Below are 27,693 nucleotides of genomic sequence, written 5' to 3'. Positions count from 1 at the left end.
GTACAGACACAACATGTGGCTTTTTCACAACACACTTGTGATCCAGTTTAAACATCAGGTCGGTCGTCACTGGCCTTCCTTTTGCGCATACTGAGAAGTAGGGATGTCTGTCATGGCGACGCGAGAGGGACCCGTCTGTCCTCGAGCTCTCTTGAACTCTCCACTTGCACCCACCACATTCCTCTCGGGGATTCAGGTGTAAAAGGTGTGCCTGCTGGGGATGTCTCTTGGGAGTTTGATGGAATCTGACAGGGATGCTTTCCGCCGCTGTTCAGAGTACCCCGCTTAAGCCTTTTTAAGATCCTTTGCTGTAGTTGTCGGACTCCACTGGTGCGGACCACATGGAGGGGATGGCTATAGCGGGGGACCGCGCCCTGCTCTGTACACCTCACTTAGCTATGATAATGTTAATTCAAAGTAATCAACTCTAAAAATCAAATGACATTACATTTCTCCTAAAAATAGTCACTTACCAACAGAATTCTGATCTTCTCTCTTTCTTTGTGTTTGCTGTTTGTGCTATGTGGTTGGATTTTGTGCAATGTGGTTGGAATTTGTGCTCAGCGATCGACATGCTAGATGATTCTAAAAGACACTCAATTGTGGGGGTGGTCCAGTTAGCATGAGACTTGGCAGGGCTGCGATCGGGAAATAACATTCCGCTGTGGTTGTTTCTCCGCGATTGGAGTTTCGCGGGCAGAAATTGCCCTCGTGCTCTTAAATTCAGACATAACATAGGGCTTTTTGCAAGAGTGCTTGTGATCCAGATTGCAAATTGGGTTTGTCGGTTGATAATGCTGGGGTCCCCACTCAATCCCTGCGGTGCCTGGGGCTGTAATGGCCACTAGGTCTGTGATAAGCGGCACGGGTGTGGACTTACAAGCTGCGCTGACTTACCTTTTGAGCACTGTTTCTCGGGGCTTGCGCTTAAGCTCGGTTAAGATTCTTCTTCTTCGGCTGTAGTTGTCAGACTCCACTGGTGCGGACCACATGGAGAGGATGGCTATAGCGGGGGGAAGCACCCTGCTTTGTTCATCTCACTGTACTTACCTGCATTTGACATTGGGCTACAATGTAAAATTGGCCTGTAAGATAATTTTAATACAATCATCTCCACATGAAATTCATAGACATAAATCACTCAGCTAAACAATTCTGGTCTTCTCCTCTTCCTCTTCTTCTTCTTCTTCTTCTTCTTCTTCTTCTTCTTCTTTGCTGCTTTTGATTGTTTACTTACCTGCTCAGTCGCTCTCTTCTATTTTGTCTTGCTCTTTTTTCACTCACTCACTCTGCTTGAAGTCGCTGTGGTTGTAATCATTTCAATCAGGATACTTTGATTTTAATATACTAGCCTAGCTTCTAAACTAGCTTTTGGTCTATGCTTTGATAAATAGGACATCCCAAGTTCACTTTTTCACTTCTCATACTCTCTACTCTCAACTCTTTTCTCCTCTTATATGGTTCATGGAAGCATGCAGGCGGTGGACAGGGGACAAACATGCGTCGGCCCGTGCCTTTCCTCTGTCTCTCACACAAACCTATGTTGTCATCGGTCAATGTAGGGAGAGACTCTGAGTACTTTTTCACTATACCTAACCCTTTTTTGGGCACCACCTGTGTTGTCTGAACCCTCTCCCCTAACCTAACCCTAACCCTCCCCTAACCCTAACGACTTATAACCCTCGTGGCTTATTTTCCTCTAACCCTAATCTCTTTCGTTTTTTATGCAGTTGTTTTTCTGTAGCCCTAATCTCTTTCCTTTGTGGAATTGCTTTTCCCAATGCTTATAATAGGCATAATTATTTTTTTCAGAATTATAATTACTGGGAGTAATTACAAAGGGTGGGTCCTACTGAGCCTGCTTCTGGGAATGATTTGACTTTTCACAGCTGCACCTCCCAATTGTGGCCTCAAGAGGCACTGGGGGTGTGGGTTACAAATGCTCATAAAGCCTAAATACCAGGAGGTTGCGCTAGAGGTCCTGAATCTAGTGGTGGACCACTTCCAACATGTCATGAAGAACTTGCCACCTGAGGACATGAAGAGACCGACGCTGATGAAACTGCAACTGTGGTGGCCATGTCAGTGCACCTGGCATGCACCATAAGTGCAAAGGACCCCAACATGCACCTTATGTGGTCCAGATATGGTCTACAAGACCATGTTGTCATGACCACAAGGGTCTTCAGCGCTCTGGGGATGCACAAGGTCGCGAATATCCAAACTCCTTTAAACAAGCGGATGTTGGACTTGAGCGAACCAATGATGGCACTCTTCCCAAACCTTCCGCTGAATTTTGTGCAACTGTACACACACTCGCCTCATGTACACTTCAGCCCAAAATTATGCCAGCGTGGCATTGTTTCCAACTCGAAATGGCAGTCCAGGAGCTCATATATGGTCACCCGATGTCACCGGCTGACTGCAAGTACAGTGCTGCTCTTGGCACTTGTACTGTCCATGAGAAGAGCGTCACCCACCACAGGGGATTTTTGGGCTTGGGCTTTGTGAACAGTGCGGCTGTAGGGTACAGCCCTCCTCCCCTGTGCACCTGGACCTACAACAGCCAGCTGGTCAAGAGAGTAGAGAGGATCTTTCCACTGACCAATACTTTGGCAACCAACCCGGTGGCAGTTGGGGAGCAGATGGTCCACATCATCCTGGAGGACCTCTACTCAGACTCAATTGGGGGAGTCCTGAACACAATAATGAAGACAGACAAGTTGACCACTGCCTACACGCTGGTTGGCAGCCAGACGATGGAGAGCCTGGCAACAGAACTTGCAACGAAGTTCAACTTCAGCTTCCCACACGTGTTCGGAAGAGCCAAGGTGTTGGTGAAAGAAGCAGGCTTCGACATTGAGGACTGCCTTTTCCAAGGCCTGGAGGAACTCGAGGTATGCTTCTTCCCTATCCCCAGGCTGAAGGACAGCAGCAAAAACTATGTGGTCCGGAGGGTGCCCAACAAATTCATCGCCATCCACAAATCGTCGAGTAACCCCACACCCGAAGCCTTGCTGGATAGCCTTGCCACAGAGATATTGAATGAGGTGGACACACGCGGCCTTTCGTACCACAGCAACCTCGAGAAGTACCGGACGGATGGCTTACCATGGCTGCAGGCCGTCAACAAACGGCTCCCCAGGATGAGCGATGCTCAGCAGCTGGTGCACCTGACCTACCTTACATGTGTTGGGATGAGGATGAACGGGGACTTTGTGGAGTTCAACCCTTACTCCATTCTTATCACCCCAAGACACAAAACACATCAACTCTTTTATTGATATCTTTAACTTTTATTTTTACTCTTCACTCTTTATATCGTATTGTTTCTTTTCTTCTCCCACAGTCCTCCAACGGTGAACACAATGCGGCACTGACCTCGATGTGGGAGAGCAGGGATTGCTTCCCGACCACAATTCCTCCTTGGACAGGTCCTTTACACCATCTGTAATGACAATCTCCAAGTTGTCATTCACTGTTGCTACTATCATGACTTTTCTCTTCTCTCCAGGATTACAAATCAATTTTTACAATTTCTCTTGTGGACAGACTTACTGCACTTTCCTGTTGCCAGTGCAATTTACCCTTACTCAGGGTAACCCTAAATATTTTTCATGAATATTTTAATGAAAAATCACAATTTTTTGCGAATACACCACCCGATTTTTTCAATAGCTCCCGGGTCATTTGAGCCATTGACTCGAAATCAACGCCAACATGTCTTGTTATACTGGTAGAATGGCATACACCAGTTTTTTTTATTTTAGTGGAAAAAATATTTTTCATGAATATTTTAATGAAAAATCACCATTTTTTGCGAATACACAACCCGATTTTTTACATAGCTCCCAGGTCATGTGAGCCATTGACTCGATATCAACACCCACATGTCTTGTGATACTGGTAGAATGAGATATACCAGTTTTTTGGGGATTTTAGTGACAAAATATTTTCATGAAAAATCACCATTTTTAGCGAATATACCGCCGATTTTTTACATAGCTCCCAGATCATTTGAGCCATCGACTCGATATCAACACCCACATGTCTTGTTACACTGGTAGAATGAGACACAGCAGTTTTTATTGGATATTAGTGAAAAACCCTAATCCTAACCCTCCTCCTCGTCCTCCTCCTCCTCACTGTCCTCCTCGTCCTCTTCTACATGAGACCGAGCTCATGAGCCTCACTGTAACCACGGCAACAGACGCGGTCTCATGGGTGTCCTGACAGACTGTACAAATCTACATCCTGATCTTTATGTTAACAAGGAGGTTTGATTTCCAAAACAAATGAGTCAAATCAGACGTTGTCTTTTACTTGATTCTGATAACTTGAAAAGTCGCAGGGGCAGCGAGTTGATCGCAGAGATTGATCCGTCCGCTCGGTGGACACTCGCTCTGATCTGTTCCTTGTTGCCTGGAAGACAAAACTCAGGGAGGCAGAAGCTCGACTTTAGTTTCAGGTGTTTTCTGAACTCAGGTCTTTTTTAAAAACCCTTTATAGGTCGGTTTAAGCTTCGTGTCAAATATCAGAAACAAAAGTCTTCCTGTGAGGAAAGTGCCAACGAGAAGCAGTGAGCTGATCCACACTCTTTATTCTCAGGGTTTTGAACTTTGACAACATGGTGAGAGTCAGATGTTTTAATTTTAAATGGACTTAATGAGTCCAGTTGTACCTGTAGTGATGAACCTGGAGCTGATTATCAGGACGAGCAGTTGATTCAGATTTTTGTCCAGTTTGTCTTTATTTTAATTGTTTTTGGTGTCTTTGTAGTTTGAATTCATTTGACTGAGGAATGTTTTTTATAAGTTGTTTGTATGTTTGCTGTGTCTGTTATTACTGTCAGTGATGTTCTGCTTGATTTCTGTTCATTTCTTGAAGAAAAGGTCCGTTCATGCCAAAGAAAAGAAAAATATGTGACATCCTGATGACTGAGTTTATATAAAGAAAAGAACATTAAGACTGTTTGGTTCTCTGTGATTATTTCAATCAGCTGATCGGTGCTGTAGAGAACGAGCTGAGAGTGAAAACAAACATGTTTCTGACGCTGTTTGTCAGTGAACTGTAGTTACATTAACACAAAGTGATGTTTGTTCCTGACATAGCTGGTCAAAGTCCCCACAGTCTGTCCTCCAGGGGACGTTCAGATAGTCGTGTAAAAGTAGAATTGCTGACTCAGCTTCTTTCCTCCAGTAAAAGTAATCGAGTACAGGCTCTGACATGTACTCAGAGTATCAGAGTAAAAAGTCTCCCTCTGAAGGACATTTGTGGTCAAAGCTAACTGAAGCTCACGTCAAATTAATATAATTCAAAGACTATTAAAGTTAAAGGTAGAGTCAGTAGGATTTGTCCCAGCTGTTCCTGAACGCACCACAAAGATAGTTGATAGTTGAGTCTCATTCCCAGGACGTCAAATAGCCACATGTTGGGTTGGTAAAGCGTCCCGAGCAGCAACAAAGAGAGAAAATAAGAAACTCTCTGCAGATATGAGACACTAACGCGCCTTTTCTCCCCATTCCAGCCTCCCTCTCTGTCTGTTTACGTCTTTGTTTCGTCTCGCTGCATCTGCCGTGCGTGATGTGCTCTGATAGGTCGACATCAGTCTTGTGATGTTGGGAAGGTGGCGTGCGATGACGCCAAATAACAATAATCCATAATTCACCTCAAAAGCATCAAACTAAAGTAACGAGGCTGTTTTGAAGCTGTGAGGAGGAGAAAGTTCAGATGTTTGTGTTCAGATGTAGAGAGGGAAAGTCACAGAGATACTCAGGTACAGTACAGATACCTGAGACATGGACTGTAGGACAGTACAGATACTGAGACATGGACTGAAGGACAGTAATAGAGTATTTGTACTTCCTGATAATTAAAGAATCACAACAGATCTGCTTTTTCCATTTTATTATTAACAGAAGTGCGTTCAGCTTGAAAAACATCTTTGATGTGGACCCAGATGTTACAGAACTCCTCGTGGGTCCATCAGAAGTACTGTGTGGGGTCACCCTTGTTGCACATCTGGACGTGGACGTGTGAGGTGATTCTGGGGTAAACGCTCTGCATGGGCAGCATGGTGCCGATCCTGTGGCCCTTCATCACAGATCCAGAGGTTTTATCAGGCCGAACGTAGAACAACTTAAAGCACAGACCTGCAGGAACAGATTACTTCAGTAAAAGTACAAATACCACACTGTGCAAATACTCGAGTACAAGTCCTGCACTCAAAATGTTATGTGAAGTAGTGAAGTAGTGAAGTAGTTAAAGTGATGTCAGGCCGTGACCGTTCGCTCCGATGGTTGTGTCTCAGTCGTTCATCACTGAGTTGTTGAGGTGAAGCTCATGTTGAATTATTTGCAAAAATCAAAAATATATAAATAAATGACTCAATGAATTACTATGACATTTAATGCACCAAAGATAATATTAATAATAAATGTTAGCATTATTTAGCTTCAAAAATGTGCAATTCTCTTGTAACTTTATGTATATAACTTTATATTCACTCTCCTGTTTATTTACTTGTGTTTGTTTGTGTCACACTTGATAAATAAATAAAAAGGGATAATAACAAACTGCAGAAAAGAAAACATATTTATACAAAATAGAGTTTTTTCAGTTTTAAAGGTTTTTGTTTACGTGTTTGTTTACAACCACTTTAAATAAATAATAAAAACAAAAAGTGGATACATTTACAAAAATTAATACATTAATGTCTCAAATGGAGAACTAAAGAAAAAGTAGAATTAACAAAGTGAAATAAACACAAAAACAAATTAAATTAAAAACAATCTCACATTTTATAAATTATTTTACGTCTTCATTGAGTTTGAATGTGTTGTTGTGGTGCATTTAGTTACGTTTATAACACAACCTCACATTTGATAAACTCTTTGTGTGTTTGTGTGTAAAAAAGTAACTAAAGCTGTCAGGTAACTGTAGTGGAGTAAAAGGTACACATGTTTCCCTGTGAGATGTCGTGGAGTAAAAGGAGTCTCTGACCCTCTCCTCTCAGGTTGATGCCGTCGTTGATCACTGCCTTTGTCGGGTCGGTGTACACAATGACGTTTCCGTGCAGCGTGACGTCAAACGGAGCGTAGACGGTCGAGCCGTCGCTGCACACGATGTCCAGACCTTTGTGGACCCTGTCCCCCCTGAAACACATCCAGCTGTTAACAGCTGCTTCACTCCCAGACAAACATACACATGGATTCAATGTTGATTTAAAAATGTGCCGCAGTAATCTGAAAAGTAACTAGTAACTTAAGTTAGCAGATAAATGTAGTGGAGTAAAAAGTACTACATTTGTCTCCAAAATGTAAATATTCTAATACAGTACAAGTACCTCAAAACTCTACTCAAGTAGATGTAAGTACAGTTCTTTCAACCACTGATCAGTATGAGTGTTGTAAAAAATTCATACGCGAGTAAAATAAAGAGATGGTGTTAAATATTATTTTGGTAAAACTGAAAGTCCCCCATATTAATAGTACTCAAGTAAAAGTCTCAGAGTATCTGATATTAGATGTACTTAAGTATCAAAAGTACAAGTAACGTACTGTCACTGTGTTGTGTTACTGTGTTGTGTTACTGTGTTGTGTCACTGTGTTGTGTCACTGTTGTGTTACTGTGTTGTGTTACTGTTGTATTACTGTGTTGTGTCACTGTTGTGTTACTGTGTTTTGTTAATGTGTTGTCTTACTGTTGTGTTAATTTGTTGTGTTAGTGTTGTGTTACTGTGTTGTGTTACTGTGTTGTGTCACTGTTGTGTTACTGTGTTTTGTCACTGTGTTGTGTTAGTGTTGTGTTACTGTGTTGTGTCAGTGTTGTGTTACTGTGTTGTGTCTCTGTTTTGTGTCTCTGTTTTGTGTTACTGTGTTGTGTCACTGTTGTGTTACTGTGTTGTGTCAGTGTTGTGTTACTGTGTTATGTCACTGTTGTGTACCTGTCTTTTGTTAATGTGTTGTGTCACTGTTTTGTGTTACTGTGTTGTGTTACCGTCTGGCCCCGTAGTGTCCTTGACCCCAGGAGTCTGACCCCCGTCTGCTGTTGTTAGGGTTTCCACTGCAGAGCGGACCGAATGTCACAGCATCACACACACACAACACAGCTGGACACACACACAAACACAGACAGACAGACAGACACACACAGACAGACACACACACACACACATTCTCATAAACTTCAGCTGCTCTTCAATCGCCTCTGAGGACGATGTGAACATGACAATTCTAATTGTGTTGAACCGTGATGGGCTGACATGTTCATGTTAGTGTAGTTGTGTATGTGTAGTTTACATCGTGATCACTGACTGCAGTAAACGAGGTGTTAAATATCAAAAGCTGCAGCGGGACGATCGAATCATTGAAGCTTATGATTGGTCAGAAATAATCAGGATGAAATCAGCAACATCAGACGATTCAGTTTCTCACCGAGCACGACGATGACGATGACACGTCTCATCCTGAAGAGTCAGTTTGATCCAGGTGAAGAGGTTCTTGTGTTTCAATGAGCCTTCGCTCAGCTTTTATAGCAGCTGATGTTTCAACACAGTGAAAAGTCCACAGTGACGCAGACGGCAGCAGGTCAACAGGAAGTTTCATTATTTCACAACAAGCTGGCTGACCTGACGAGTCGTCTGTGTCGACTGACAGCAGCTGCAGGTTCATCTCATCAAGTTTAATAATGAAGCTCAGTCAGACTTTGTTCACATCTGTTTGTCTGTTTAACTGATCCAACCAATGAACCAGTAACACAACATCACCAGACTCCCTTCACAAATGAAGTGATTTAAGAGTTGTTTCATGAGGAGAAACTGAACAAACTTTGTAAAACAGCTCTGACAAATTCTAAATCATTGGAGCCTTCTTGTAAATTCAGCATTAAATGTAATACATGAAGTCAACTACCATCCACAATATCACCAGACTCCCTTAACAAATGTAGTGATTTAAGAGTTGTTGAGTTAAAACAAACTTTCTAACGTAGTGAAACTCTGTCTCTGACAGATTCTGAATCATTGTCTCCTTCTTGTAAATTCAGCATTAAATGAAAACAGTAAGTTGTTTGTTTCCTTGTAAAAAGTGTCAGTTTGTGGCAGCATGGCTGTACCAGCCTGTCTGCTTCTGTGTCTAAAGTGCTAAAGTCTTACCTGCCAACATTTAGCGGCTGTTTGAACACACTGTTTACACTGATTTCACCATTTACACTCAATTTATGAAAGAAGAAACATTTTATTGATCTAGACATGTCACATTTTACAAATACACTAAACAGTAACCACTATAGGCTACTTCTTTGTCCCCAGACTCCCTTAACAAATGTGTCAGTTTAGTGAGTTGTTGAGTTGGAGACACTTTATAAACTGTGTGAAACTCTGTCTCTGACTGATTCTGACTTATTTGTTCCTTCTTGTAAATTCAGCAAATGTTCTACATGAAGTTTAACATAAAATGTGATCAGATGTGGTGACTCAGACGTGTGAATGTCAGGTGTCAACAATAAATATTTATTTAGCTTTTTCAAAGAAAATCTCTTTTTTGCTGAGAAATAACAGCTGTAAATAAAGTTCTGCCTTTGGTTTATACAAGAATACATTTAAAAAACAGACAATATCTAAACATCTTTGCACTGTTAATGTTTGAGTGGTTTTGATCCCAAACAGCCTGTTGATGAATCCGTAGTTTACTCCTGCATCTCTACTGTTTTAACCTCAACAACAATCTGAGCACATCACACGTTCAGTGAAACTCTACAAGGTCGTTTCACCTCATGACTTCAGTTTCTGAGGAATAAAAGCATTTATGGATAATTTGATATGTCAGCAGCTCCTTTAAATCTAAGATTTTATAAATGGATTTCTGCTGAGCTCCAGTCAGGTTTTATGACAAATAAAGTAAGAGCTGTCCAGCAGGTGGCACTGTTTCACACCTGAAGTTCAGCTCTTATATTTTACTAACAAACAAACAGGAAACAGGACATCACACAGACGGACGCTGATTGGACAGATTCAACAGGAAGTGGTCTCAGTCTGGTTCCTGTGTTGAGAACGTGGTCTGAACTCGACGTGACACCAGGTGAGGTTCACTGTCCTCAGTTCAGTCCTGTCAGGAATACAGCTTAGTCCGTTTCAGATGAATGAAGTTGAGGTGTTGTGTGATGTCAGTTGAGCGTCAGTCCCTCGCTGACGGGCATGTTGATGTGGGCGGTCAGCAGCGGCGAGCTCCTCCCCTCGTGCAGGACGAATACCTTGATGATGTCAGAGATACCCTTGTCGCTGGTGCACTCCACGAAGGTCTCGACAGGGTAGATGAGTCCGGGCACCAGCATGGGGATCCTCATGTATGGGTTCCTCATCTGGTACAGGCTCTCGTCGTACAAGAAGCTGATGGCCAGGTTCATGACGGGCCGACACGCCGCTGTGTTCTGGACGTTCAGGGTCAGTTTGAAGGACGGACCCAGACCCTGCACCACGGCGTTCATCTTGAGCGGCTCGGTGAGGCTGGAGGACATCGGCGTCAGGCTGGACTCCAGCGCCTTGACGTAGGCTTTGGCCGCCGCCAGGCGCAGGCGGCTCAAGTCCATCTGGAAGGCGCGGTGCATGGCCAAGCCGTTCTCGCGCTCCCTCAGTGTCTGGTCCACGTACAGCTTTGTCTTCTTGGGCACGCTGAGCCGGACGCTTTGGGCCAGCGGCGGCCCGGGAGCACTGTCCCTGTCGTCAAACGCCGCCGTCCTCTTCAGGATCTTCACCATCAGGCCTCCTCCCTTAGTGGTCATGATGAGCGTCCCGTCCTCGCGGCCATATCGGCCGAAGCAGATGCTGGTGACCACGTCGGGCGTCTTGATGGTGCTCAGGAGGTTCTTGTCCCGGTACAGCTGGACCTCGCAGTTGGCCAGGCCCACCAGAACTGCCTGGAATCCCCGAGTGGGGAGGTCCATGGCAGCCATGGTGGTGATGGGAGCGGCGAGGACAGCCTTCCACAGCTTCTTCCCCTGCAGACACAAAGACACACAACGATACACAACACGAGACACAAAGAGACACAAAGAGACACGTGGACAGGTCACTGTAGAGACGGGTCGTTGGATTGAATGCTTCCTGAATCTGAACTCTGCCTGATGTAAACCGGGTCAGCTGCTGTCTGTTGGATCTGCCTCTTTATGAAATCTCTCTACATTCTTGTGTTAATTCATTCTTTTATTTTTGTGTCTTTCAGTATTTTGTGTCTCTCGAGTCGTTAGTGAGCCAGCACAGTTTAAAGATTCGTGTGTCGTGTGTGTGTTACCTTCTGTGTGAAGCCCTGCAGGCTCTCGTCGGTGCAGCCGACCACCACGTTCTTCCCGACTCTCACCAGACCGACGGGGTGAGACGGCAGCTCGATGCAGTACTTTGGTTTGTCCGACTCCCTGAAGAGCAGCGGCACACACACCTGTCAGCTCCGAGTCCTCAAACAGTAACTCTCATTTCATGTCTGAACTGTGCTATCATCACGTGTACGGGATCAGAAAAGGCTCAGAAAGCTGTCAGGACAAACAGGGTAATAGGTGTCCGTCAGGTGCGTCTCACCTGCGCAGGATGTAGATGTTGCCGTTGCGACACGCCACCGTGATGCGAAACTCCACGTCAAACTGACCCGTCACGTCCATCATGGTGGGAGCAGCGGGCAGTGACATCTTCACACACACACACACACACACACACACACGTTAAAGAGGCGTTCTGCCACATCTCATGGCTCTCCTCAGTTGTCATGGAGATGGTTTTGTTTGTCAGTGAGGCCCTCTACTGGTTTTTAATGTGTTATTGATGTGTGTTAGTCACTGATGTTTAATACCGAGCACGTATATTTGATCAGAACATTTTGTTAAAGTCACCCAGTGAAGGAGAAACATGGATCAGAACAATAGTCCTGTTGTTGTTGTTGTAATCAGGATTCTGGCTGATTCTTGTACAGCATGGAGCCCAAAGAGGCGTGACGGAGCGCATCATAGCGATGCTGTAAGTCTGAACGTGTCTCAGCAGACTGTTTGTAATCATGTGGATGCTGTTATAATGTGTTGTGGTTGAGATCCTGACCCACCAAACAAAGAGACAAAGAGAAGTTTTCATCACATCATCACCGTCAGTAAACAGAGGACCTGTCTGAGACTTCAGGGGAAAGTTCACTGAAGTCTTGGTCAGGAGGGCTGATCCTCATTAAATCATTAAAAATATAAGTCACCAGTTACCACATTACTGTTGTTTGGTCCTTTAACGTTGCTTTGTGGGACGTTTGACTAAAGACAGATTCCCATCATGCATCAGGACCGTGTGATGTTTTTACCTTGGACAGGATGATGAAAGCTTCGGGGTCGAGGACGTAGACGTCGCTGCTCTCTGTACCGATCACCAGACAGCTGACGCCGTCCTCGTCTGCCGTGCTCTTCTTCAGCGTCCCGATGCAGGTGATGACCGTCTGAAACACAGCAAGGACCAACCAATCAGAGCGAGCGAGGGGCTGATGTCATGATAACTATGTGATAAAACCCTGAAAGTCTGATTATTTAAAATTCTTCTCTTTGAACTGAAATGAGATTTTTGTCACTCTTTATATCAAATGATATGTTGTAACGTCACGTCATGACATCATAATGCTACTGATATTATAATGAGCTGTACCTGTCGTCTGATTGGCTGCTGCTTGTGCAGCTGGACGAACTCGTCCATGTCGTCGGTCTCCAGAGAGAGGAACCTGAGCGAGCGGACGGACAGCGGCACGTCAGCCTTCTTCCTGATGCTCTCCAACATCTCCTTCAGGGTCAGAGGGTCGATCTGACCCTCCCTCACCTGCTGCCACACGTCCTGACCAATCAGAGAGCAGCACACGTCACAGGTACACTCAGCTTCAGTTACACCACTCTGCCTCAGCACAGGCCGTATAAATTAGCAGAACATGGAAATACTCAAGTAAAGTACAGGTACCTCCACATTGTGGACTACTTAACTACAGTACTTGAGTAAATCTACTTAATTACCTTCCACCACTGATTATAAGTAGCCATAAGTAGTTCAGTAAAAGTACCCAATAATCATACCTGAGTAAAAGTAAATTTATAAGTAACCCATATGAATAGTACTCGAGTAAAAGTCTTAAAGTGTACTTTAGTATCAAAAGTACAAGTAAAAGTAAATTATAAATATATTTACATTTGTTTTTATTGTTTTTTAATCCAATTGCTTATAGAAATCAATTACAAATGTACTTATTTGGCTCTGATGCAGCATGTTATCTGTAAAGTAACTAGTAACTAAAGTTATCAGATAAACGTAGTGGAGTAAAAAGTACAACATTTGTCTCCAACATGCAGTGGAGTGTACTTCAAGTATACTTGAGTATTTCCATTGTCTGCTACGTTTAAGTACCTCGAACGTGCAAAGTACTTGAGTAAATGTACTCAGTTACATCCTGACTGACCTGCTCCAGCGTGTTGACCTCCAGGCTGGGCAGGGTGAACTTGAAGTATGGTCGCAGGTTCTTGTAGACGTAGATGCAGGGTCCGGACGCCACAGCGACGGCGGGGATGCGCGGCTCGTGCAGGTCCATGAAGAAGGCGACGAGGCCGGCGGGCAAGTCCAGCAGGGTGCTCTCGCTCATCAGTGCCGTGCCCCGGTACACCTTCAGCTTCATGCCCGACGAGCCGGTGCCCAGGTCCCCCACCACCAGCCGGCTCTCCCCGTCCCCGCTCAGGTCCGCCAGGTCCACGCAGGATGAGAAGGTGTACAGACCTGCCACCGGGTCGTAGTGAGCGTCCAGCCACTTCCCTCCGTCGACGCCAGACTCCACAGACGACATGACGGCGTCTGACAGGAACACCTCGTCTGCTGGACAGGTGAGCTCCGACCTAACATCATCACCACCATCATCATCACCACCATCACCATCATCATCATCACCATCACCACCATCATCATCACCGTCATCATCACCATCATCATCATCATCACCACCATCACCATCTACATCACCATCACCATCATCATCACCGTCATCATCACCATCATCATCATCATCACCACCATCACCATCTACATCACCATCATCCTCACCACCATCACCATCATCATCATCATCTTCATCAATCAGAAATGAAGACACGTGTATTTGTCAGATGTGTGGATGTGAATATTTGCAGCATCAGACCTGTTCCTGCACCACAGTCATAAACAGCAGCTACTTATTGATGTTAGTTCATGTTAGAATATTAAAATGATTTATTTCTGCATTAGGTAAGTGAAAAGTAAAGTAAATAATGTTTCTCTTTTATATATATATATATATATATATATACATATAATCAACATATATATATATATATATATATATATATATATATATATATATATACATACATATATATAATCAATATCATTTTGGGCGATCGCCACATGAGCTGCACTGGATAAATAATACATCTGTTAATTATGTACAACACTCCGATGAACCTGCTCCTGCCTGGTTATTTAGGCTGCAGCAGGTCTTATATGAGTTATATTCAGTATAAACAGCAAATCCAGTCTGTGCATTGACTTCATGTTCAGGCTGTGAAGTCTGGATTCACACAGTAACTACAGCTGTCAGATAAATGTAGTGAAATTAAAGTTATATGGTTTAAAAGTGAACCAGTACTGCAGTGAATGTAGTCTGTCTGTCTGTCTGTAGTGTGTCACAGAGTAACTCATTAATAACATGATCGATGATGATGATCAGCTGATCAACAGCAGGAATGACGCTCTCTCACCGTTGTCAAGGAAACCGGGTTGCTGTGTCTCCTCGCAGCGGCTCGTGACGTCTTCTTCCTTTTAACGTAGTTTATGTCGAAGCAGTTTGACGTGTCTTCAATAAAAACCGTAGAAACTGTTTCACAGAGTCTAATTAGATCCGGATTAAGAGTTGAAGTCGCAGCTAGCTGCTGTCTCTGAGGCTGTAATCCACTAATCCGCTTCAGACCTTCCGCCTTCACTCTGTCCCGTGCCGATGACGTCACTCTCACCCGCCGTTGGTAACTTTTTTTTTAGAATTCACGGAAATAAACTCAGTATGAATAAAACAATATGAGTTTCTTTAAATTGATCCGAAATGTAACACTGCACTGAAACCAGTTCATCATTTATTAGCTTTTTAATAAAGCTATATACTCTCGCGAGATCGTATCGGGGGGGGCGGGTACGAGATCTTCGTGACGTCTCCCAGTGCTCGACATCTGATTGGTCCTGCCGTCTCAGTTTAAAAACTAAACCGCGGAGAGGAGAGAAGCAGCCGGAGCTAACGTACCAGACTTCCTGTCGATGGTTTTTGTTTTAAATACTGTTTCTGGTGAATAAAACGCCTCCAGAGTGAGTTAAAGTTTGACTAAATGTCCGTTCAAGTTTTACAGCTGTTATACAACATGTTTTGTAGTCAAGAGACGTTAAATCAAAACCAGAACACGCGTGTGTGTGCGGTATTTTAGGGTTAGCTCGCTGTGGCTAATGCTAACAACAACAGTAACAGTAGTTAAAAGTTACATCTGTTACTGCTGTCTGTCTCTGCTCGTCTCAATATTAACTGACGACACTGTGTTTGAATCACCGGTTGAGTTGAACCGGAGTGAGTTAGACAGCGAACAGGCGCAGATAAAAATAAATAAAGTTTAAGTTTAAGATATGTTCTGTTAATTACTCTCAGAAATCACGCTGAACTGATATCTGCTCGCTTACATACGAGATGGGTCTTGAATGAAGACATGTTTAAATAATCATATTCTACTGGTAAAGTCGACATAGCCTGTTTAAAGATATGAACCTGAATGGGTTTGGCTGTTCACCGACAGCTGGAAAAGATCAGATCAATATATTGATCTGTAATGGATCAATTTATGGTGGAGCTGATGTTTGATCTCCACCAGATTTGAAGGGACTGGCCTGAATTTCCACACAGAACAGATGAGGCTGTGACAACGTGCAAAAGTGAAGTTGATGAAGATTGAAGGGCTGATGTTTACATGTTCTCTCCCTCTCCCTCTGTGTGTGTTAGCAAAGATGATGGAGTCTTGTTTAGCCGGGAAGCCGGAGAGAGTCGGTCCAGTGGAGGTAGACGACATCAGGAGAGATCTGCTCGGTGAATTTGCTGCTCTGCCAGCACAGGTCGGTCGGTCTGTCTGTCTGTCCGTCTGTCTGTCTGTGTTGGTGTCTGCTGATCTCAGTAGATGTTTGAGTGATTTCTGTTCCTTCTCTCTCTTCAGGACAGCGTTCAGTCACAGTCGGAGAACCTGCAGGTCTACCTGAGGGTTCGACCGTTCACTACAGCCGAGAGCAACTCACAGGTATCACTCACTCACTCACTCACTCACTCCAACTGTGGTCACAACATCCATACATCCACAGCTGAGATTTAAAAAACAGGGACGACTTCAAAACCAAAGCGGAGGTCTCAGAGTCCTCCATCAGAAGAATGTGAGTTTCAGAGACTTTTAAAGAATAAAAATAATAAGTTCACTGCAGCAGAGAGAGCTCGTTATGAAGGCTGATGGTTATCATCCTGTCTGCATTTGCTTATCTACACTGTCTACCTTATTAGTTTTTGTTAAAGAGTAATAATATGTCAAGGTTCGTGTCTGTCAGGTCATAATATTGAATAATAAAGTGTTTGTTAACCAGCAAACTCTTCTGCTGAGAATATCGTACTGTGAAAATCTCACTGTTGCTCTATCAGGAGTGATTACAGCTGCAACAACTGTTGATTAATCTGATTAGTCAGCATAAATATCAGAGTTGTTTTATTTATCATATGAGATTGCAAAGTGAATATCTTTGTTTTTCAGACTGTTGGTTGTACAAAATAATGATCTGAAGACGTCACTTTGAGCTGTGGGAAATTAAAACAGGAATCTTCTCTCTGTTGGTGTTAACCTGTGTACTTTGTGTACTACCTGTGTACTCATTGTTGTATTCTCTTTGTATTAATCATGTTAATTCAGGGCTGTCTGTCATCCAGATTCCTGTTGGAGACAGAGAAGCTTTACTATGACTGTAGTCTGAAGTTTAATCAGCCCTGTTTTCTGTCTCTCTTCAGGAGTGTGTGGCCATTGAGGGACCAGACACTGTGGTCCTGAAGGCGCCCAGGAGCTGTCAATCAAACCGACAGAGCGACAAGTCCCTCCCACAGACAGCACAGAGGTTCACCTTCACACAGGTAGCTGTGACGTCACCTGTCTGTCTGTCTGTACTGAAGACTTGATCCGCATGTTCACGGAGATACAACTACAGACACTGTTTTCTTATTTAATCGTAATTTCCTGGTTAATAAGGTGACTCTCTCATAACTCGTCTTCACGTTATACTCTGGTTGTTGTGTCGTCGAGGTGTTCGGTCCGGACGCCGGTCAGAGGAAGGTGTTTGAGGGTTCAGTTCGGGCTTCGGTCCGAGACGTTCTGGATGGAGGAAACTGTCTGGTGTTCACCTACGGAGTCACCAACGCTGGAAAAACCTTCACATTCCTGGGTCAGAAACACAACCTGCATCAGTTGTCCTCTTTTAAAGAAAACATGGCAAAATTCTCAGTTCCTGCTCCTCACATGTGAATATTCTCTGGTTTCCTTCGTCCTGTTTGATGATGAACTGAATCTCTTCAGGTTTTTGGGCTGTTAGTCGGACAGAACGAGACATTTGAAGGTGCCACAGTCGCTAGCTTGCTCTAACTTGAATATTGCAGTTTATATGAGCTACAGTGCTGTTACCAGTTTGTCCCTGTTCAGTTCCTCTGCTGACTGTCAGTGCATTTTATATTCACTGCAGTAACCTGACTTCTTAATTTTATGTAAGCCCAGTTTGTGTAACCAGGGTGGGCGATGAGAGAAACCTGGTTTCCTCTGATAGATTTATTCTCTGCTGTTTTAACAGGAAACCTGGTTTCTAATTGACTGTTTACAGTCTCATTTAGACACTTGTTAGCAACCAATAACTGTTTTCAACACACGGAAGAGCTTTATAATTAAACTGTGGGACATTTAATGATGGATTTTATGTTGGAGAACAAAAGAAAATCCAACCACAGACCTTATTTCAGACAGTTAACTAAAAACCAGTTAACTTGGAGACGAGACAACAGGAAGTGCAAAAATGCTAATTCCTGTCGGGGTAACAGGACTCATTCCTGCAGCGGCGTATTGTTGTGGGTTCTTCAGGGTTCTCATCTAGGTCTTTTTTTGACGTGCATGTTGATGTGTAATGATCCAAAACGACTCCTATTTCAACTCCATACTGTGAAAAATATATTGTAGAATGCTGCAACTCTGTTTTACTGTGAAGCTCCAGAAATGTTCTGTGGGCTACGAGACTTCACCTGACTTTATATCATCAGGAGGAGATGATGACTGAGCCTGACTTTATATCATCAGGAGGAGATCATGACAGAGCCTGACTTTATATCATCAGGAGGAGATGATGGCTGAGCCTGACTTTATATCATCAGGAGGAGATCATGACAGAGCCTGACTTTATATCATCAGGAGGAGATGATGACTGAGCCTGACTTTATATCATCAGGAGGAGATCATGACAGAGCCTGACTTTATATCATCAGGAGGAGATGATGACTGAGTCTGACTTTATATCATCAGGGCCCAGTATTTCAAAACTTGTAATCTGGATCAGAGTCCGGATAATGAAATCCTGCTTTTCTCAGTCATGGATCACGGTGATCCTGCTGACTTTATCTGAGTATTTCAAAACACTGGCAGGGTGGATCACCGTGATCCCGACCTGGCCGGATACGGATTTCCAGATCTCAAGTCTCCGCCTCCGCGATCTGAAAACATGGCGGACTACTCCGCAAAAGGAGCAGCTGAGAGCGCGACTTTCACGTCAAAAGTCTGAGTTTACCGTCGTCTAATGTGCAGCGGTTAAAAGACCATACGGACGCCAACCAACATATCATGCAAGCCAACTATTTGAATCGTCACCTTATTAAAACCAGGCCGTAGCGATCTCTAATTGAGCCGCGGCCGTGCTAGCAGGAGCTAGCCCGGCTCCATTGACTTGTGTGTTAAGCAGCTAGCGGGCTGTCGTTAGCGTGACGTCATTGGCAACACAGCAGACTGATAAATAGGCTCCATGTGCACAGACCTGCTGCAGTACTTAGAAAACATGACGCTACACAGTTTGAGTATTAACTACACGGTTTGCTCAGAAGTGTCAGAGTGCTACAGTAATGCTGGTGATGTTGTCATGTTGTTGTGTACATAAACACAATGTGGGATTGTGGATTAAGATACTCACACACCTACTTTCAGAGTCCACTCACAGCCATGGACACTCAGCTACAACAGGGCGAGTGCTGGAAATCCTTGGAAATGCTTTAATTGCATTGATACATTTAAGGTTTTCAAGTAATAGGAGTTTGAATAAAGTGCTTGAAACTGCTCAAAATTGTAATAGCATTGCTTTCATAGTATATACCTTGGTCAGTGATTTAAATAAAATTAAAATATTTTACTATGTTTTAAATTTCTTACAATTACTTTAATTATTTGTTAAAACTACAACACCGACACTTTAGATTAAGTGTAATGAACATCTTGAGTAACAATATCTGGGAGAAGTGGAGCTGAAACTTTGTCAATCCAAGTCAAACCCACCTCTGAGGTGGGATTCAAATGATCCTGAAATTTTGGTATCAAGTTGATCCAGATATCTGCCTTGTGTTTTGAAATACCCAAATCCAGCCTTTTATCTGGATTCAAGGGAGGATTGGATTACCAGAGCTGGATCCTGATCTTCAGGATCAGGATTCTCTGGATCTGTGTTGAAATACCCAGTTTTCAGATCAGATCTAGATTTAATCCAATCCGACCAGGATAATCCTGTCAGATCACTTTTGAAATACTGGGCCCAGGAGGAGATGATGACTGAGCCTGACTTTATATCATCAGGAGGACATGATGGCTGAGCCTGACTTTATATCATCAGGAGGACATGATGGCTGAGCCTGACTTTATATCATCAGGAGGAGACGATGACTGAGCCTGACTTTATATCATCAGGAGGAGACGATGACTGAGTTTACTGTTTGGGTGAACTGTTTCTTTAAGTTCCCCACATGATACATATCGACTACTGTTGACTACTATCGACTACTACATATCGACATATCGACTGTTTCTTGTTTCTTTCTGTCTCTCAGGTCCGGATCACGACAGCGGTCTGCTGCCGCGGTCTCTGTCGGTCATCTTCAACAGTATCGACGGTCGTCTGTACGGTCGGAACGATCTGAAGCCTCAGCGCTGCAGAGACTACAGCAGACTGACTCCGGACCAGCAGGCAGCCGAGAGCAGCAGCAAGAAGAACCTGCTGAGGCTGCTCAAAGAGGTCTCACACACACACACACACACACACATACACACACATACACACAGGAAATACAATCACACCACCTGTGTACATTGTGAGCGTGGAGTGTGAACTAGTGTGTCTCATGTTTGTCTCTGCAGAGCGACAGAAGTCTGATGTCTGGAAGATCGACTTCTCTTGACGGTCAGTGACGTTCAGTCTGAAGAAAGAACGTTTAGGACGTCATGGTTGACACAAAGTGCTCAAAGTGTGTGTGTGTCTTCGTGTGTGTGTTCAGGCTCGTCTGTCAGCACTGACAGCAGTGTCAGCAGCGTCTCTGAAGCCGACAGTTTCTGTCTGGACGTCGCCTCAAACGTCCGTTTCTCTGTCTGGGTTTCATTCTGTGAGATTTACAATGACAACATCCACGACTTACTGGAACAGGTAACACACACACACACACGTTTGTAATTCGATAATTAAGTTGTTTGAGAAATAAGTCGGGACTTCTGTTAACCCTTTGTGTTGACTGGACGTCTTGCCTCTTACTGATCTGTTGATTTCATGTCTCACCTGAGCTCCCTGTGCTGGAAACACAGATGGGTTCAGACGAAACATCCTCACCTCAAACACTTAAAGTCGTCCAGCTGTGATTGATCATGTGATTGATCTGTGATGTTCAGGTTCCCAGTGGACACCACAGGAGGACGGTGCTGCGTCTGTCACAGGACGTCAAAGGAAACTCCTTCATCAAAGGTAACGCTCAGACACAAGCGTGTGCTCTGATGTTGCTCTTTTAAGTTCAATGACTGGCAAGCTGACGGACGTCTTAGATTTCACGTGATACATTTATGTATGCGTGAAGAACATGTGAGGTGACATAAATGTTTTATTTTCACAATATTCAATCTAACTGATTAAATCATAGTTCTGTATCGTAGTCAACTGGACTGGTTCCAGTTTGTTGAAGACATTTCATGTCTCATCCAAGAGGCTTCTTCACTTCTCACTGGAGGAGCTGCAGGCTTTTAAACTCTGAGTGGGAGTGTCAGGTGAAGTCTCGTAGTCCACAGAACATTTCTTGAGCTTCACAGTAAAACAGAGTTGCAGCATTTTGCTGAACAACTGAAGCAGCTGGAGATGATTTAAAAGCAGAGAAACAACCAAAGAAACATCTCTTCCACATTAAAAACTTGAACTGTGTCTGTACAGAGTCACTGCTGTGTGTGTTCATGTGTGTGCTCCATGTTTCAGACCTGCGCTGGGTGCAGGTGAACAGCTCTGAGGAGGCCTACAGAGTGATGAAGATCGGGAAGAAGAACCAGAGTTTCTCGTCAACCAGACTGAACCAGCTGTCGAGCAGGAGGTCTGACAACGTTTCTGCTTCCTCAAACACTCAAACATCTTATTTTGAGTCCTTTAGTTTTACATGTTTACCTTTCAAACAGTTATTATTCTCAGTTCAACACACAGATTCAGGTTTTTCTTGTATTGCTGAGCACGCGGCTCTGCTGACGAGATCAGATACTAGCAAACGTTTTACTCTGATGACTCACACTGAATCCAGCTGGAGGAACAGATTGAGTTTAAATGTTTATCAGACACCAAAACACTGCACAGATTTACAATAGAGACGAACAGCAGCAGCTTTTTAATCTCTTATTGTCCTCACTACCGTGAGTAAACCATAGAAACAGAGTTCACATTGCAAAATAATCCACCATGAACGAGTTTTTCATGTATTCAACTGACCAAAGCAGGAAGAGTTGAGCCTGGTTGAAGTTTTTGACGGACCTTTGACGTGTTTACCTCTCATTGAAGTGAATGAGGCTGAGACAGTCTGAGACAGATGAGCGTCAGCAGCCTCTGTGTTAATGTGTGAGCAGAGGAGTCATGTTTTTCATGTGTGTGTCTGCAGCCACAGCATCTTCTCCATCAGGATCCTCAGAGTGGACGACGTCGGAGTTCCCAGAGTCCTCGGCATCAGCGAGTAAGATCACACAGTTTACACATCAGCATGTTCTAGCTTCAGTCAGACCTTCAGTGTGGGCTGTAGATGATCATTTGTGTGTTTAGGCTGGCTCTGTGCGACCTGGCCGGCTCTGAGCGCTGCTCTCGGACTCACAACACCGGAGAGAGACTGAAGGAAGCTGGAAATATCAACAGCTCGCTGCTGACGCTCGGGAAGTGCATCAGCGCCATGAAACTCAACCAGCACGCCAAGTAGGACGTCTGTCAGCTTCAGTCAGAGCTCAGCGATGTTTGAAAAGTCTCCAGGATGACTGATGATCCGTGTCTCTGCAGGTTTCAGCACCACATCCCCTTCAGAGAGTCCAAACTCACCCACTTCCTGCAGTTCTTCTTCTGTGGTGCCGGCCGGGTCTCCATGGTGGTCAACATCAACCAGAACTCGTCCTGCTTCGACGAGACACTCAACGTCCTCAAGTTCTCCGCCCTCGCCCAGAAGGTGAGCGCACGCACACACACACACACGTACAGTGACCATCCGACAGAATGAACTGGTGCTGATAACGAGAGCTGAGCGCTGAACTTCAGAGGTGTCTGCAGCTCCCATCAGAAACTGACGGTACGCAGCTTCATCTGTTAGAGTTAGGGTTAATCGATCAGTTGCTCTATAAAATGTCGATCAGTGTTTCGTCCTCAAATATTTTGACAGTCAGTTTTCTGTCATGGAGGAAACAAACCAGAAAATCTTCACATTGAGAGAATTTTGACTTTCCAGTCTGAGTTCAGTCCCAGTCTGAGTTCAGTCCCAGTCTGACTTAAGTCCAGTCTGAGTTAAGTCCAGTCTGAGTTCAGTCCCGGTCTGAGTTCAGTCCCAGACTCAAGTGAGACTCAAGTCAGCTAATAGAGCTACTTAGCTCCATGGCTAACTGAGCTAACAGCAGCTAGTTGCTACAGCCACAGAGTGCAGTGAACAGCCGTTAGTGGTTATGCTGCCCCCTACGGTTTTGGAGCTACTTTCAAATTCTGACCATTTCTTACAAAATTTAAAAATAGTGATTAAATCACGGAGCAGAGGATCGTTTCTTTAACTGTCAGATTACCTGAGGACTGCACCTCTCTTTCTCGTCCAGGTAGTGGTTCTGAACTCGAGGCCGGTGGTCCCGGACGATGCCCCCCACAGGTCGGCCATGGAACTTTCCATGATCATCGACGAGGCCGACCGGCGCAGGAACGTGTCAGGGCGGGGCAGGAAGAGCTCCATGGTCGCCTGGGACACGAGCCTGGAGGATGTGCTGGAGGATGAGGATGGTGAAGATTGGGAAGAGGAGGAGGAGGAGGAAGAAGAGGAGGAGAGCGCGATGGAGGGAACAGTGCTGGAGGCAGGAGGTGAGGAAGACGAGGAGGACGGGGACAGCACCATGGAGGAAGAAGAGAAGGTAACAGTCTCATTTTAATCTGATTTAAGCAAAAAAACTAAGGTGATCAGGTGGATGTTAATGTGTGTGTGTGTGTGTGTGTGTGTGTGTGTGTGTGTGTGTGTGTGTGTGTGTGTGTGTGTGCGCGCGCGCGCGTGTGTGTGCGCAGTCGGGCAGAGAGGCAGCGCTGCGTTTGGTTCTGGAGGCTCAGATCAGAGAAGAAGTCAGTGCTGAGTTCATGGAGCTCTTCAACAAGATGGAGAAAGACTACAGGTAACAGTCCACTGAGGGAGACGACGGAACATCAGACAAGTTGTCTGAAGCTAAAAACATAAAGACATCTGAACTGAAGGATCTGATCACAGGTGCACTGCTCGGGCGTGAATGAACACATTTAAGATCTGATCACTCAGAACACATCCAGAGACGGTCTGGACCGCATGTGACGACATTCCTCTAAGAGCGTGTACACACATGAAGCACCGTCTACACAACTGTCCTCTGTAGAAGACAACCTCAACATCACCAGACTCCCTTAACAAATGTAGTGATTTAAGAGTTGTTGAGTAAAACAAACTTTCTAACGTAGTGAAACTCTGTCTCTGACAGATTCTGAATCATTGTCTCCTTCTTGTAAATTCAGCATTAAATGAAAACAGTAAGTTGTTTGTTTCCTTGTAAAAAGTGTCAGTTTGTGGCAGCATGGCTGTACCAGCCTGTCTGCTTCTGTGTCTAAAGTGCTAAAGTCTTACCTGCCAACATTTAGCAGCTGTTTGAACACACTGTTTACACTGATTTCACCATTTACACTCAATTTATGACAGAAGAAACATGTTATTGATCTAAACATTCACATTTTACAAACACACTAACCAGTAACCAGTATAGGCTACTTCTTTGTCCCCAGACTCCCTTAACAAATGTGTCAGTTTAGTGAGTTGTTGAGTTGGAGACACTTTATAAACTGTGTGAAACTCTGTCTCTGACTGATTCTGACTTATTTGTTCCTTCTTGTAAATTCAGCAAATGTTCTACATGAACTTCTTTCTGTCTTTGAGTAGAAACATGGAGTCTGTTTGTCTCAGTGATGGACGGGTTTGTTTCATATAGAGCAGGAAGTGACATCACATCACAGGTGGTCACTCAGACGTTAATGTAGCTGTGAAGTGACGCGCTGAGCACTGAGCACTGATCAGATCACTCAAGACAAAGGTGACACCAGGTGTGATCAGAGTCTTTGAGTTTGTAACAAGATGAAACTGACTGAAGATGTTTGTGTCAGTGATCGTCTGGAGAAGGAGAGGGAGATCCTCGAGGAGAGAGCTGAGAAGAGAGTCGAGATCCTGAAGAGCCTCGTCAGCAAGACGGTCGACCTGTCTGCTGTCAGCACTGACAACAGCAAGGTGACTAAAAACACTGATGTTATCAACACCAGGGGTAGACAATAAGGGAAATCTTTAGAAGATCACTGGCCCCACCATTGTAACCACTGGCCCAGGAATCGATCCCCATAATAACGAAAAAAGAACAATTTGATTTAATAACATTTATTTTAATACTGCATTACTGAGGTAAAAAAGTGCAAATGCATAAGTCGGAGAACTTTAATCCATGCTGGCCCCACCGGGCCAGTGCTTGCAGCGTTCTGGTGGCCCTGACGGTTTAAAAAGTACGTCTGGGCCACCGGGCCATTTATATGTCGACCCCTGAACACACTCCGTCTCATTACTGATTATTATTATTGATTATTGACGATAATCGTTTTGTAGGAGCAGCAGACAGCTGTGTTGGAGGGATTCATCAGCTCGTTGACTGAAGACCTGGAGAAGATCAGAGAGGACGCTCAGAGTGTTCACCACTGTCTGACTGAACACACACACACTGCAGGTACATACACACACACACACACACACACACACACACTTATTCTGAGTGCTTTGGGTGATGTAATGTTGACCTTTGAACCTCTGTGTTGATTTGTGCCTGCAGAGCTGGAGGCGCTGCGATTGGAGAAGCAGCAGTCACTGGATCAACTGCAGGAGGCCAAAGAGGTTCTCTAGATTCTTCTTCTTTGGTGTCTCGGTGTACCTTTTTACTGGACTGTAGAAGACTGGGGACTTTAAACTCAGTCCGGAGTGATTCATGTATTCAACAAAATACATTTCTTCCTGCTGAGCTTGACATTGTTCATGATCTGTTTTATGTCCAGAGTTTGCAGCAGCAGCAGCAGAAGCTGTTTGAGCTGATGGAGATCTGTGAGCAGAAAGACGACATCATCAACAAACTGCAGGCAGCCATGGACGCCACCGTGGAGGACGCCACCAGAGACGTAAACACACGTTTGTTGTACTGGTTCACGTCAGAGTCGCTCCACTACAAACACAGTTAGACACACGTTAGGTTTATGATCAGGCTGTTTCCAGTCAGCAGCTCATTTCTGTTAAATCAGTTGGTAGAAGCTACACAGGAAGTGTCCTGTCATGACGTGTTGATGCTTCCTGTCTCTCAGAGAGCCCTGGTGAAGACGATCCGGTCGGAGCTGCTGCAGCTTCAGCAGAGCTGCCACTGTGCAAGGAGGACGGGAGGAGACGAGGAGAAGGAGAGCAGGAAACGGCAGCGTGAATCTCTGGAAGAAGAGGAGGAGAGAGGGCCGACGAGGAGGAGAGGTGAGAGCAGGAGGAGGAGGAGGACGAGGAGGAGGCTTCATGCTGTAGAGCCTTTATTGTATTTCTTTATCCTCCTCAGTGGTTCTGGAGGAGGAGATCTGGAGGCTCCAGGAGGAAAACGACAAGAAGGAGGAGACTATCGGTGAGCTGAGAGAGAGGGAGGAGAGGAGGAGCAGGGCGCTGGAGGAGGAGCTGAGGAGACATGAGGAGGAGGTGGAGGAGCTAAAGAAAGAGCAGGTGTTGCTGGAGCAGAAGGTGCAGACGTTGACAGGTAGGAGCTGAGCCTTTAAAATGCCACACTGCATGGAAAAGTATGTGGACAGCCTGTGGTGACATGTACACTGATGTCGTCCACATACTTTTGTCACTCCTTTTCTCCTGTAGGTCTGGACGAGTGTCCAAACTGTGACTCGGTGTTCTCGTCGCTGGACTCGGAGAAGAGAGAAACTTCCAGACTGACAAAGGAGAACAAAGCTCTGGTGAACGGCATCTTCCAGCTGCAGACAGAGGTACAGCTGTTTACACTCAGTGGCCACTTTATTAGGTACACCTGTACGATCCCATCACGTTTACCTTTACTGAGGTTAATGTTCAGTTAGGTAACAGTCAGACACCATCACTGTGACCTCTGAACATTACAGGCTTCATTAAAGTCGTCACACAATGACAGGAACTGATAAATATCAACTGTTCTCACCTGTTTGTTATTTCCAGGTGACTGGCCTCAAGACGCAGTGCAGAGAGCAGACTGACAGGTGTGACAGCCTATCAGAGCAGCTCAACACTGCAAAGACCCGCCTCCAGGGCCTGGAGAGCCAATCAGAGGAGAGGGTTGACACCATCAACAGTCTGACTCAGGAAGTGGAGCGTCTGAGACAGGAAGTCAAGGTTCTTGATCCTGTTTTATTGATCCGTCATCTATATGAATTGAAATGTTATTGATTAAAACACAGCAGAGTGATAACGTTCAGCTCAGGTGACATGTATTGATCGATTATCACCTCGTCTGTTCGCTGTAATCAATCAGGGCGGCCTCAGTGCTTTGAACTAATCATGTATCATACAAACTGAACACACCAGCTGTTAAACTATCTGAGCACTCATTGATTGATTGATTGGTTCAGGAGGAGGGGGGGCGGAGCAGCAGCAGCATGGAGAAGCTGAAGAAGGAGAGCAAGGGCAGCGCTGGAGCGATCAGCTCAGAAATCCCAACAGATCAAAGATCTGCAGAGAGAACAGAGGGAGCTGCAGGAAGCTCTGACACACAGGTAGATCAATACTGTGATCAGTCAGGTTT

At 44.6% G+C, this 27,693-nt stretch overlaps 2 protein-coding genes and 1 pseudogene across 3 annotated transcripts in view; 1 reads left to right on the top strand and 2 right to left on the bottom strand.

The window, feature by feature from the left end:
* Positions 1–5,892: 5,892 nt before the first annotated feature.
* LOC311250457 (leukocyte cell-derived chemotaxin-2-like) lies at positions 5,893–8,601 on the bottom strand. The gene is made up of 4 exons (XM_084342152.1): positions 8,436–8,601; positions 7,999–8,110; positions 7,003–7,154; positions 5,893–6,152 (listed from the first exon to the last, which is right to left on the bottom strand). Exons 1-4 carry the CDS (start codon positions 8,464–8,466, stop codon positions 5,986–5,988), a joined length of 462 nt encoding a protein of 153 aa, XP_084198278.1. The 5' UTR covers positions 8,467–8,601; the 3' UTR covers positions 5,893–5,985.
* An 889-nt stretch (positions 8,602–9,490) lies between these two features.
* bbs1 (Bardet-Biedl syndrome 1) lies at positions 9,491–15,144 on the bottom strand. Its single transcript, XM_084342075.1, has 7 exons — positions 14,782–15,144; positions 13,458–13,884; positions 12,662–12,844; positions 12,327–12,458; positions 11,570–11,676; positions 11,289–11,409; positions 9,491–10,995 (listed from the first exon to the last, which is right to left on the bottom strand). The coding sequence occupies exons 2-7, from the start codon at positions 13,833–13,835 to the stop codon at positions 10,165–10,167; spliced, it is 1,752 nt and encodes a 583-aa protein (XP_084198201.1). The 5' UTR covers positions 13,836–13,884; positions 14,782–15,144; the 3' UTR covers positions 9,491–10,164.
* A 125-nt stretch (positions 15,145–15,269) lies between these two features.
* LOC311250151 (kinesin-like protein KIF20B) overlaps positions 15,270–27,693 on the top strand; it is a 15,832-nt pseudogene continuing 3,408 nt past the window's right edge. The window contains exons 1-24 of the transcript XR_014624929.1: positions 15,270–15,376; positions 16,056–16,165; positions 16,264–16,344; positions 17,094–17,213; positions 17,383–17,521; positions 20,202–20,386; positions 20,509–20,551; positions 20,646–20,791; positions 21,031–21,103; positions 21,602–21,713; positions 22,266–22,337; positions 22,424–22,570; positions 22,652–22,814; positions 23,446–23,751; positions 23,900–24,003; positions 25,013–25,133; positions 25,500–25,617; positions 25,720–25,781; positions 25,940–26,059; positions 26,240–26,396; positions 26,476–26,667; positions 26,781–26,905; positions 27,111–27,284; positions 27,527–27,665. The product of XR_014624929.1 is annotated as a kinesin-like protein KIF20B (transcript). The remainder of the gene's footprint in view (positions 15,377–16,055; positions 16,166–16,263; positions 16,345–17,093; positions 17,214–17,382; positions 17,522–20,201; positions 20,387–20,508; positions 20,552–20,645; positions 20,792–21,030; positions 21,104–21,601; positions 21,714–22,265; positions 22,338–22,423; positions 22,571–22,651; positions 22,815–23,445; positions 23,752–23,899; positions 24,004–25,012; positions 25,134–25,499; positions 25,618–25,719; positions 25,782–25,939; positions 26,060–26,239; positions 26,397–26,475; positions 26,668–26,780; positions 26,906–27,110; positions 27,285–27,526; positions 27,666–27,693) is intronic.

Source organism: Pagrus pagrus (assembly GCF_965226575.1).
Source record: "Pagrus pagrus genome assembly, chromosome: 21".
In the NCBI taxonomy this organism is placed as follows: Eukaryota; Metazoa; Chordata; class Actinopteri; order Spariformes; family Sparidae; genus Pagrus; species Pagrus pagrus.
Note: the sequence above shows the minus strand (reverse complement) of the source record. Positions and strands in the feature narration are given on the sequence as shown.